Source organism: Anoplolepis gracilipes, chromosome 12 (genome assembly GCF_047496725.1).
Source record: "Anoplolepis gracilipes chromosome 12, ASM4749672v1, whole genome shotgun sequence".
NCBI lineage: Eukaryota > Metazoa > Arthropoda > Insecta > Hymenoptera > Formicidae > Anoplolepis > Anoplolepis gracilipes.
Window position 1 is genome coordinate 1,310,337 of NC_132981.1, and position 13,794 is coordinate 1,324,130.

Here is a 13,794-nt window from a genome sequence, read left to right on the forward strand (position 1 = left end):
TAAAATTAATAGAGAACTTTAATATAGTTTAATATAATTTGTACTTTAATATAGTTGATTATTTCTATTTACATAGTACATTCAGATTTATTACCTAACGTGTGTACTTACAGATACATGTATATTATTGCGCGTAATGTATTAAATACGTAAATTACTTTGTCTAGAATTTGTTATATTCTTTTTATAATAAAAAAGATATCTTTGTACACATTAAACATGTTTTTAATATCAAAAAAGACATTATTTAGGAACAAATTAAAATAAAAGCTTTAATAAGGTTTATTAAATAGTTATGTATATATAGTTATTTTAATATATATATATATATATATATATATATATATTTATTAAATAGTCATTATATATATTAAATGATCTTTAAAAACCCCAGCTTTTTTTCCAGTAGTGCCGAATATCATCGTAGAGAGAAATGAATCAAAAACGAAAGGAGCGAATAAAGCTTCATCGTATAATAAAACATGATTGAGTGACATTGGAATCAGTTGCTATTGCGATCTCTGCTATGAAATAACTGCAATACATATATGTCATTTGATTCAAACCGCGTCATATAAATCACAGAACAACGTGCACGAATAGTGGATACTAAAAAATATGTATAATATATAATATGATATGTAAAAAAGAATAATTACAACTTATTACATTCTTTATAAAACAAAAAATCTCTATGTGGATTTAGTAATATTTTATGTTTGTAAATAATGGTGAAAGTGGTAGAAGATCGATTATTCTATAATTTTCGAATTGGTATAATTTGTTCGATTACATCTTTTTTTTATTGTTTTTCTATATTGCGATATAAAAGAAATTACCAAGAAGCTAATAATTATATTGTCTTCAAATACAATCAAATAAATACATATCACTTTGCTTTATTATCAACTTCCATCAAAAAAGAAATCATAGAAATTATTTATTATTTATTTTACTAGGGGGAGAAGAAAGAGCGAGCGAGCGAGCGAGCGAGAGAGAGAGAGAGAGAGAGAGAGAGAGAGAGAGAGAGAGAGAGAGAACCCTAATTTGATAGTAAGATGCATCTCATGATCGGGGGATAAAAAAAATCTTAAAATATAATATTGCAAAATAATAACCTATGATTCGTGAATCAAGTTCTAAAAATATTTTCTAAAAAATGTGAGAGATCATTGATTCATTTAATAAGTCAGACTCATTCAGGTTAAGAAAAACAAAATCGCTAATTTACGATTGAGCTGAAATTAATTGAGTGCAATAATTTATGAAAAAAGAAGATTATTATTATGTTTGGAACGATATTATGCATTTTATTGAAAGGATTACTGCTAACAAAGATAGCTATAACACTTTTATCAAAAAATTATGTCGCTTCGGACAATCTTCAAGAAGAATACGTACCAGTATGCCCGGATTTAAATTTTACGCAGGTAAGAGATATTTTATCCTATTTAAAAAAAGATAATTGAATGTTTTTGCAGCTAATAGTTTATTAATGTTTGAAAATTAAACCTATATAATAATAACATAGATAATGCATATATAATAATAAAAAAAATTTTATATGTTCTATGTTATGTCTGTGTATTTATATGCTTTTTGTTTTACAACGTTTCATAATCCTGACATTTATTCTCTTTTTTATTTGACAACTTTCGGTTCTTTAGAACTTGAACATCTAAAGAAGACCTAAACCAAGGGTTGAAACGTTATGTATAACATTTCATAAGAATTAAATAAACATCTTTTGCCAGTTAGGTCGACTGTTAAGATTATTTCATTGTTTTATATGTTCTTTTCGCTGCATTAATACATTACATATGATGACACTATTGAATTGATTTTTATATGATTCTTCTTCAATTTTTAAAACTTATTTGTTTTTCTGGATATTTGTAAAAATTTTTATTGATATAATAAGATTTGTAATAAATTAATTTTTATACGAAATTAGAAAAAGAAAATTTACGAATTTAGAAAATTCCTAACGTAACTTTTTTGTATTAAGGATAATTTAATACATATATGTAACAAAACAAAGCTAATATTGAATATTAAAATAGTGAATAAAATATTGAAAGTGGAATATTGGTATAATGGAACTTGGAATTGTATCAGTTAACTTTAAAGTTCAATAGTTTCAATCAATAAAATATTCAACAGCAATCATTCGTCATGTGCTCGAATTTATATATCATTTTTATTGTACATATATATGTATAGTCAATAATAGCTATGTGTATAACATTCGTTATCGAGATAAATGTGATAAATGTTCGAATTAACTTACAACTCACGGATTATTTTTATTTTAATATAAAAATATATAATATTAAAGAGGGTACATTTCTAAGTAATGCTTGTTTTGAATTTTATGGTGTTCTATTATGTTTCTCAAGATATTTTAATAAAAAGAAGTTTATAGTCCATAACTTTAACCTTGATATGTTTTCAAGATGTTTTCATTTTTTATAAAGACGTAGCACGTGCAAGGGTCGTAATAAAGCTCAAGTTAATTTAAAAAAAAAATTAATTTTAGAAGTTAAATTAATTGGAAAAGTTAATACTTTTAAGTTAATTATAAAAATAAGTAAAAAGAAATTCTTAGCAAAGTTAAACAGTGATCTTACTAACAGTGATGTAATAACGAATAAATGTAAACACAAAAATATAAACATACATGTATGTATGATATAACATGAAGATAATACAAGTAAGTATATAAAAATTATGATATTTTAAAATCGCATATCTCTTGGAAATTAAAAGAGAGCGCTACAAAATTTAAAGTTTGCATTACTTAGAAATGTACTGTATATGTATATGTTTAAATAAAAATAATTTGAGAGATGTAAGTTAATTCAAACATTTACAAAAATTTCAATTTTACTTATTTCTACATATATTACTTATCATTAAAAAAATCGGGAACAGTTTCAGCCATGTTTCTGGCTAAATAATATTTACTTTTTCAACTTTGTATGCTATATTTTATCAAGGATATTCCAGCATCTCAAAATAACAATTGTTACATTTTACAAAACCAAAAATTTAACCTTGATAATGTAAATATCGATAAAGTTCCATTTGCAAATATGTCTATGATCTTAAAACCTATTGGTAAGTTGCAAACAAATGTATAAAACGTTAGTAAAAAAATCTACGATAAAAAATTGTAAATGTAATTTATATTTAAGAGAAAGTGAAAATCAAATCTAAAAAAATATCTTTCAACAGCAAAAAGAATATAAATTTCATTCTGTCAAAAAGAAAAAAGAAAAATATATATATATTGTATGCAAAATTAATAGAATTAAAATAAAGCCGTTAATTTTATTAATCATTTTTGCTGCGTTTTTTGTTTCTTTTAACGAAATCGTAAATATTAAACATTTTATTTCTTAATCAATAAGAAATTTTTGAAGTACATTCAACTTCTTATTGAAAACTTTTTATGTGTTTTTGCTCTAAATTAATAATTACTTTTTAAGTTTTATTTTTAAAACACACAGACCTCTTTTATATTATTTTATTATTTTATAAATATAAATTAATACTATATTAGAAGTTAAAGATTAAAGTCGCTAGTATTTAATTATAAACAACGGGTTAATTAAAACGACCTGACTAGCCAAAATCATGTAATTTATTTACACGACGTTTCGACCATATGGTTGTGGTCCTTTTCAAGTGTCACTATAAAGAAAATATATATAGGATCAAACAATATATGGATACAATTTATACCGAATTAAACACAAACAATATAATGTAATGTCATTAAAAACCAGTCTACTCACACGTAAATTAAGAAGAAAGAATACAATGGAACATGTTTAAAAGTAGAACTTAATTGTGGAACAGTTAAATATTTCACTAGTTAAAATCAACGGTTAATAAATTGAAATAAACACAAACAACGAGACACGTCATGTCAACATGAGTTTTTAAACGAAACTGTCAATTTTTAGAAAAAAAAACAACACATCAAACGACCTTTATAATTTTGTCATAAATATTATTTAAATTTTCGGTGTCTCTTTGTAGGTTAATCGTGGAATTAAATTTCTTGATAAAAAACATTTCAGCTATTTCTCTCTTCTTAATAAATTTTTCATGTAAAATAACCGGTTTGTCCGACTCAAACTCATGTCCAAATTCAATTCTGTAAAGATGAGCTCTATATAGGCCAAACAAAACGACATGTACGCACACGTATTAAAGAACATCTTAACAATATAAAACTACATCCTACCAATCAATCAGTTGTTAGCAAACACAGAATTGAATTTGGACATGAGTTTGAGTCGGACAAACCGGTTATTTTACATAATGAAAAATTTATTAAGAAGAGAGAAATAGCTGAAATGTTTTTCATCAAGAAATTTAATTCCACGATTAACCTACAAAGAGACATGGAAAATTTAAATAATATTTATGACAAAATTATAAAGGTCGTTTGATGTGTTGTTTTTCTTTCTAAAAATTGACAGTTTCGTTTAAAAACATGTTGACATGACGTGTCTCGTTGTTTGTGTTTATTTCAATTTATTAACCGTTGATTTTAACTAGTGAAATATTTAACTGTTCCACAATTAAGTTCTACTTTTAAACATGTTCCATTGTATTCTTTCTTCTTAATTTACGTGTGAGAAAACTGGTTTTTAATGACATTACATTATATTGTTTGTGTTTAATTCGGTATAAATTGTATCCATATATTGTTTGATCCTTTATATATTTTCTTTATAGTGACACTTGAAAAGGACCACAACCATATGGTCGAAACGTCGTGTGAATAAATTAAATGATTTTGGCTAGTCAGGTCGTTTTAATTAACCCGTTGTTGTTAATACTATATATTTCTTGCTGTGTTAATTTTTTTATTTTACATTTTTTTCTTTCTTTATTTCTCTTAAATTTTCTTTTTGACTACTCAAAAAAACTTAATGTTCTTGTATAATTATGTCAACATGATTTTAAAGTCTCTAGAAAGCATTTTACACAAACCAACATCAAATAAAATCAAACGCATAAAACGTTAGTAAAAAAAATCTACTAAATAAAATTGTAAAAGTAATTTATATTCAAGAGAGATTGAAAATTAAATCTAAAAAAAAAATATCTTTTAATAGCAAAAAGAATATCAATTTTAATCTGTCAAAAAGAGAGAAAAAGAGATATATTAATTGTATGCAAAATTAATAGATTTAAAATAATCCCGACAATTTCATTATTCATTTTTTAGGTTTTTGCTAGATTCTTTGTTTCTTTTAAAGAAATCACATATTATACATTTTATTTCTTAATCAATAAGAAATTTTTTAAGTACATTTAACTCCTTCTTAAAAACTTTTTATGTGTTTTTGCTCTAAATCAACAATTACTTTATTAAGTTTTATTTTTAAAACACACAAACCTCTTTTATATTATTTTATTATTTTAAAAATCAATACCATATATTTCTTGCTGTGTTAATTTTTTTATTTTACATTTTCTTCTTTCTTTATTTCTCTTAAGTTTTCTTTTTGACTACTCAAAAAAAACTTAATGTTCTTGTATAATTATGTCAACATGATTTTAAAGTCTCTAGAAAGCATTTTAAACAAACCAACATCTCCCAGAACATTTGTAGAGTTCTACCATGGATTCATGAATAAGAGAGACAATATTTCCATAATATTCAGGTAAAGAATCTGAATTTTCAGCCTATATTTTTCCAGTTTCTAACAAAATTTAACAATATATATAAAAAAGTTATAATTTCACTAATTGAACATATAGAAAAACAAAAATCTTATCTTTTTTAGATGGAACCAACCTAAATTTATGAACGAAGTGATACAAGGATACATAGTGCAGTGTTGGTTCATTGAAAATCTAGAAAAAATTAAAATTTGCGATGATAAATGTATCTCAGCTACAACATTGGAGTTCACGTTGCATAATTCGAAACCTAACACGACATACTACTTCCAAGTACGAACTTATACTAAAGTTGGTGTTAGTCCTTACACAGATTTAATCAACGTATCAACTACGCACGAAAATGCGATACCGCAATTATTAAAGATATCACGTAAGAATATTGATATATGGGATCTGGATTCAAATACCACCGTTAATATCTTTGTGGAAAAAAATGACATAGTAACAATGGCTTACTTAATAGCGGAACACAAAATTTTTTGGAGTAACTATGAGCGTGACCTAATGATATTGGAGATGAATAAAAATAATATCACAAAAATAGCTACTCTTAAAAATATTGTGACTGGTCTTTGTATCGACTGGATAGCAAGAAGTCTGTACTGGATAGAAGGATTTGATCCAACATATGTTGTGAAATTTGATTTAACAATGTGGGAAAATGGCATAATCAAATACGATGAGATAGATTTGGAGATATATAACGTGGCTAATTTAGTGATACAACCATTTATGGGGTATATTAACTTTTATCCATCTAAAAAAATGTTTCTGTTATAGATTTGTAACTTCTTGTAATAAATTGATATGTCTTCTAATTAAGATCATAAGTAAAGACCGGCATAGACTGAGCGCTATACTATAAAGCAATACTATAAAACTGTAGTTAATTAGTTTATATATACAACAATTGATTGAAATAAATGATGAAAATATTTAGAATAAATGACAAATATTTGAAACAAATACTAAAAATATTTGGAATAAATGACGAAAAAAACTCTCCAAGTTCTGGCCTATAACTTTAAATAATTCTTCTTTGTCTTTAAAGTCATTGTTAATAATAATAATGCTTCTGAGTTCACTTTCTTGGCCATCTTAAAGAAAAATGTAGCGGGGAAAAAGTAATATATTATAGTATCTGGTATATACTATATTTTATCGTTAGCTATAATATCGCAAAAAACTAGCGGTATAAAGTATATCACTTGGTTTGCGCCAATCTTTATACAAAAATTATAAGTAAATATGTATATATAATTTTAGAATTTCAAATATTCATTACATAAGTTTCTGCTACTATTGAAACAATATTCTATAATAAATAATTTAATGTGTATAACTTTTAGAATTTTATATTACACAGCATTTGATTGGATACATTCTCAATATGAAATAATACAACTTGATCTGGAAGAAAAAAATGTGCAACATATTCAGAAAAATGCATCCGACATGTGCTCTTGCCCATATTTCGATAATTCAAAATACGTTCATAGGTCTATAAAAATCGACGTAAATGCTAATAAGAAAGTGCTAATTTACTGGATACTGACGAAAGATACGGAAAGTCTGTTGATTGTAACAGATATTTATGCCTGTATGTGCAATTTGATTTTAAATAGCACAATTATTAGCGATAATATAAGTTTCGACTTTTTAATAGTTGACAAGACAAATATTTACATTTCTACATTCTATAGTAATAGAGTCTATATTTTGAAAAAACGGTACGCACTTCTAGAGAGTACAGAAAACGCATTAAAATATGTACAAATGATAAAAGTGCCTCCAATAACAAATACAGATTTTACGCCGTTTCATATACATGAATTTCACGCTTTTGATAAATCTTTACAATCATATCCACCCACAAGGTGTTTGACACCTGACAAAAACGATTACGATATTGGACAAATAATGGTAGCGACAAATAACATCAGCGTAAATCTTCCGGAACCGATTCCCAAAAGTGGATGCAAAAAGTACAATTTGCCTGCCACCTTATATACCATCTATATAAGTGATTGTTTGGACAATGACACTAACATGTTCAATAAATTTATTGTGCAGACATATGAGCGGTTTTACGAGATTCCGAATTTAACGCCATTTACAGAGTATAAGTTAAAGTTAGCTATAAATAATTTTTATTTTGACAAATTATCAATGGATCCATTATTAAGCTCAAATATCATGACAATAAAAACTAATCTGGGTAAGCTCAATGCACCGGAAAACATAACTATTCATGTTCTGACGCCTACTGTAACGGCAGTTCAATGGATGCCGCCCAAGAAATTAAACTGTGTGGTCGTGATCTATGAAGTGCATTGGAAGTCATTTACTTCGATGAATGACACGCAACGAAACGGAACAGAAGTTATCAATATGCCCAAACGTACAGCAGATGGCAAGTTTTTTACAAAGATTCAGGAATTGCTACCAGGAGAAACATATTGGATATACGTGCGTGTTTATCCAGTTAATTTCAGCAATTTCTACAACGATAGTTTAAGTAAGATCGTTTACATGTACTTTGAACCGAATAATATAACTTTAGACGACGTCAGTGTAAATAGCTTGACTGTCTCTTGGATTTCCAACATTAAACCGGCGATTCTTTGTATGCTAGACTATACGAAGGTTGCAATAGAAAAATGGCAAATAGTGAACAATATTAAGGTGGAAAATACCGAAAAAGTAACACATTACATAGGAAACTTACAGCCGGGAACTATATACAAGTTTCGTTTGAAATTGAGGTATCTCGAGTACGAGGAAGACTTTATATGGCCGTCTGATGAGAGATTCACTTTTTCAACACTTGGTAAGCAAGTGAAAATTCTGACGAATTTATACTTATTTTAAATATTTTAAAAAACATTTCTCAAAATTTTTAAATTATAAATTTTTATTAATAAAGTTATAATATTATAATATTTTATGTTTGTTTTAGACAAAAGTGTTTACAAACTTTGAAAAGCTAGAAATTTTGATAATTATTTACATTCGGGGCGATATGTTGTCAAAGTCATTAAAATCTGTGTGGCCTTAATGTAAATAATTATCTACAATTTTTATTAATAATATAAGTCAAAGTAAGTTTTCAAATCTAAAATAAATATATTAAAACTATATTTTTTCTTTACTTAGGTGTTATTTCAAGCACTCCTGAAATATCCGCTAAACAATATTATCTACCATTGATTTTAAGCCTTGTCGCTATAGTTACAGTAATCTGCATCTACTACTTTTATTATTGTAAGTATATTTGATACACGTTTCAGTCTTTAAAGATGTTTGGTAACTATTTTTAAAAATATAGGAATTTAATAAAATTTGCACAGATTGTTCTGATACATGTTCAGAAACTTATAAAAAAACCTGGAGTTGATTCACTGAAGCAATCAAAAGTTATAAGAATTTTAATTTGCAATGAATTTACTCGTCGATATTATTATAAATATAATTATTTTGTGGAGCTAATTATAAGTAAACGTATTAATATAATTATAAATATAATTATTTATATAAATAAGTATAAATATAATTATTTCTGTCCCCTTTAGCCCTTAAATTGATACGATTACAGATTTTCTATCTTATAAAAAACCTGTGATCGTGTTGATTTAAGAGCTAAAATAGATAGAAATAATAATAGGATTTTATTCAAGCAAAAGAATAGTTTAAGTATAGAGGAAATATTTGATCACATAATTTTGGCCAAGTACTGACTAGTTCAAAAGATATTGAATATAATTTTCTCAATTTCGTTCTATTATCCGAGATAACATATTATTTATTGTGAAAACGTGGCAAAATAGAATTCAGTCGAGCCTTCTTTTGACATTTTAAATAACCTATCTTTTCATCTGAAGAAACCTCTATATACAAACGTGTAAGTGAGAAGTGACTAGGCCTCATATGTCAATTTGCAATTTGACCAACTTATGAAAAATTATGTTAAACATGTTGCCACATTTCTTTCTTCTCGAAGAAATGACAAATTATTAAAATTATCAAAGAAATAGTTAAAAATCTTCTATATTTTGTCATTATTCACTATTATAATTTTTATTCTGACATTTTGAATTACTCTGTACGAGTAAATTCTTTTATTTTTATAATTCAAATTCTGTGCTGTAATGTTGAAATCGAGGTACCGTCAATGATTAAAGTTTCGCATTATAATTTAAGAAACACAAAAATTCTCCGAAAAAAAGCAACAGAAGTTAGAAAATACATTTCTACACTCTAGCTATAAATAAATAATAAGATTTTATGCAATCTTTATAATAATCATATACTAAGATATATGAGAAAAATATATTCGTCAATTTCGACTACTTTTTGCTCCGATTGTAGGTGCTAAACATCCTTAATTACAGACTGTATCAAATGTCGCATTTATAAGTTATTTGAAAAGATTTAATTTATTTGTTATTAAAGCAATGTAAATTTTGCAATCCATTATTGTATAAGTATAATATATTGTAATTTTATGACAGTGTATCGACAACGCAAAGAAGGTAGCGAGCAAGTTTTGTCTCCAATAATGACCGACATCGAATTAGCTATTCTGCATGAGATACCGAACAAGAATCTTCAAATCAATATGTTATACAGTCCTATGTTGCAATATAATTGGAATGAATATGTACTGAACAAAATTAAACGCGAGCAAATCACACTATCAAAACTCCTTGACAGTGGCGCATTCGGAATGGTAAAAGCAGGTTTTCTCGTTGTCATATTTTAAGTCATTTTAATTTTTAAATGATAAAGTAAGGCACACATTTTTTAATAAATATAAAAATCAACTTTTTGAAATAAAAAGAAATTGTGTATTATAAAAGATGTTTATAAAATAAAAATTACACACGTGTAGAAGAAACTGATATATACTGGAATACTTTACAATGACATTTTCCTGTTATTCGATAATGAATTTAAAAATAATAGAAGTAAATTTTTACATTAACTTTTTATTTAGTAAGCATGCAATGACAGGTATCAGAACAATGCTATTTTATAAGATAGCTAAAACAACTTTGTGCTATAAAAGTGGAAATTTTGTTTGCTTGAATTCTGAGATTTATCAATAATAAATCATATTATATAAAAAATAGGTTTTTTATAATATTAATTTAAAGAATAGTTTTAACATAATTAAATGTATATAATAATAATCATATTTAAAATATTTAAATGCCACAATGTACATTTTTAATTGTATTTAACTTAATTTCAAAATTTTGTAGGTGTATCAAGGAACTGTCAAAAATTTAGAAGAACCGGGCATAAAAACACCCGTTGCTATAAAGATGTTAAAAGAGCGTGCTTCCTCGAAAGAGAAAAAAGAATTCTTGCAAGAGGCCAGGCTTATGAATCACTTTCGACACAAACATGTATTAAAACTGTTGGGTGTCTGTTTGGACAAAGGTTCTGCATTACTTGTGTTGGAATTAATGGAAACTAATCTGTTGAAATATTTGAGAGAGAGTCGAACATTGGAACCGTCAGATTCGCACGCTTTGCGTCTGCAAGATTTGCTTGCCATATGTGAGGATGTTGCGCGAGGCTGTTGCTATCTGCAAGAACTGCGTTTCGTGCATAGAGATCTCGCATGCCGGAACTGCTTAGTATCCGGGAGAAATCGTGAAAACCGTGTCGTAAAAATTGGCGATTTTGGACTAGCTAGAGATGTTTACAAAGATGATTATTACCGTAAGGTAAATACAGTTATACAAGAGAAATTAAATTTTTTGTTTTTATGCCGTAATAATATTGTACATTTTGAATAGAATGTAAGGATGTTTAGTACCTTTTTTTAAAAATATAGGAATTTAATAAAATTTTCACAGATTGTTCTGATACATGTTCAGAGACTTATAAAAAAACCTGGAGTTGATTCACTGAAGCAATCAAAAGTTATAAGAAATTTAATTTGCAATGAATTTACTCGTCGATATTATTACAAATATCATTATTTTGTGGAGTTAATTATAAGTAAAAGTATTAATATAATTATAAATATAATTATTTATATAAATAAGTATAAATATAATTATTTCTGTCTCTTTTAGCTCTTAAATTGATACGATTACAGATTTTCTCTTATAAAAAACCTATGATCATGTTGATTTAAGAGCTAAAATAGATAGAAATAATAATAGGAATTTATTCAAAATTTGCAAAAATATAGTTTAAATAAAGAAGAAATATTTGATCACATAATTTGGTCAAGTACTGACTAGTTCAAAAGATGTTGAATATAATTTTCTCAATTTCGTCCTATTATCCGAGATGACATATTATTTATTGTGAAAACGTGGCAACATAGCATTCAGCTGAGCCTTCTTTTGACATTGTAAATAACCTATCTTTTCATCTGAAGAAGCCTCTATATACAAACGTGTAAGCGAGAAGTGACAAGTGACTAGGCCTCATATGTCAATTTGCAATTTGACCAACTTATGAAAAATTATGTTAAATATGTTGCCACATTTCTTTCTTCTCGGAGAAATGACAAATTATTAAAATTATCAAAGAAATAGTTAAAAATCTTCTATATTTTGTCATTATTTACTATTATAATTTTTATTCTGACATTTTGAATTACTCTGTACGAGTAAATTCTTTTATTTTTATAATTCAAATTTTGTGCTGTAATGTTGAAATCGAGGTACCGTCAATGATAAAAGTTTCTCATTATAATTTAAGAAATACGAAAATTCCCCAATAAAAAGCAACAGAAGTTTGAAAATACATTTCTACACTCTAGCTATGAATAAATAATAAAATTTTATGCAATCTTTATAATAATCATATATTAAGATATATGAGAAAAGTATATATTCGTCAATTTCAACTATTTTTTGCTCCGATTGTAGGTGCTAAACATCCTTAAGAAAAATTAATTATTTTATCTACATAAAGCAAGAAATGAGTGAACGTTTTCTGTTTACGCACATATATTTCAAAAATTAATAACTTAAATAAAAGAATTTACTTTATTAAAATCGTATTTTAGGAAGGAGGAGGTCTGCTTCCTGTTCGCTGGATGGCACCTGAATCTCTGGCCACGGGAATATTTACTTCTAAAAGCGACGTTTGGTCATTCGGAGTATTAATGTGGGAGGTTACATCGTTGGGTGAGCAACCCTACTTTGATAAGACAAATTTCGAAGTGATGGATTATGTACGTTTAGGCGGCAGGTTGCAGATGCCTCTCAACTGTCCATCTTTATTGTATCAGTTAATTATGCGTTGCTGGAGTTCTGCGAATGCTAGACCAAAGTTTAAACTTTGTCTCGAAAGTATCATAGCTCTTAGAAATAGTATAGAAGATGCGATTCTAAATCTGGCGGACATTATGTAAGCATCAAAAGTGAATTAATGTTTTTTTAAAATTCACATCCTATGCTACTGCATTGAAAAATAATCTTTGCAAAATCTATATCTACGAAACATTTAATTTAATTATGTTGTTTAACTTCATTAGTTTTACGTGAAATGTTTAATGTGCCTACAATAAATCACTCGTTTTTTTTATTATAATATGGTCACGTCAGTTGAATATTACATCGTTTAAATTCAATATAAAAAATATGGTATGTTTTTAAAATTTTATAGTGTTGGTAAAGTATTAAAAATGTTGACAAGAGTTACACAAACATAATGGTAATAATAATAATAATAATAATAATAATACAAATAGTAATTTTAAAATTATAAGTAGTAGATAACAAAAAAATCTTTTATAAATTAAATATTATGTATGTGCAAATTGTTAATTTTTAGATTATTAATGTTTGTTCAGTTGGATTCTTAATGATTAAATTCATATTGATGCATTTTTATTTAGCATTAATTACTTTGCTGACTGTAATGAAAGCAATAACAATAAATAAACAGAGATCTTAATAATATAATGTTATAACAAGTTAATAATTACCTTTTGAGCTTTTGTCTTTTTATGTAAATTAGTTTACACAATAAGCTATTCAGTAAAATAGACTCTCCATTTAAGACTTCGACATTTTCTCAATCAAATTCACATAATTCAACGATTTATGTGTC

At 26.4% G+C, this 13,794-nt stretch overlaps 1 protein-coding gene across 2 annotated transcripts; it reads left to right on the top strand.

Moving 5' to 3' along the window:
- The first annotated feature begins 845 nt into the window (after positions 1-845).
- LOC140671528 (proto-oncogene tyrosine-protein kinase ROS-like) lies at positions 846-13,260 on the top strand. 2 transcript variants are annotated; one of them, XM_072902856.1, is made up of 9 exons: positions 846-1,430; positions 5,587-5,687; positions 5,811-6,079; positions 6,173-6,446; positions 7,059-8,539; positions 8,866-8,973; positions 10,221-10,438; positions 10,974-11,444; positions 12,746-13,260. In XM_072902856.1, the coding sequence occupies exons 1-9, from the start codon at positions 1,287-1,289 to the stop codon at positions 13,091-13,093; spliced, it is 3,414 nt and encodes a 1,137-aa protein (XP_072758957.1). In that variant the 5' UTR covers positions 846-1,286; the 3' UTR covers positions 13,094-13,260. The 2 variants fall into 2 exon arrangements, with proteins under 2 accessions (XP_072758957.1, XP_072758956.1); XM_072902855.1 differs by having other exon boundaries at positions 5,811-6,446.
- Positions 13,261-13,794: the final 534 nt, after the last annotated feature.

Excerpts from the sequence above, each read along its gene's own strand:
- LOC140671528 (XM_072902855.1), top strand. The coding sequence starts at position 1,287 with ATGTTTGGAACGATATTATGCATTTTATTGAAAGGATTACTGCTAACA. Across the intron at positions 5,688-5,810 it reads AATATTTCCATAATATTCAG|ATGGAACCAACCTAAATTTA; the intron begins GTAAAGAATCTG and ends TATCTTTTTTAG. Across the intron at positions 6,447-7,058 it reads GTGATACAACCATTTATGGG|AATTTTATATTACACAGCAT; the intron begins GTATATTAACTT and ends TATAACTTTTAG.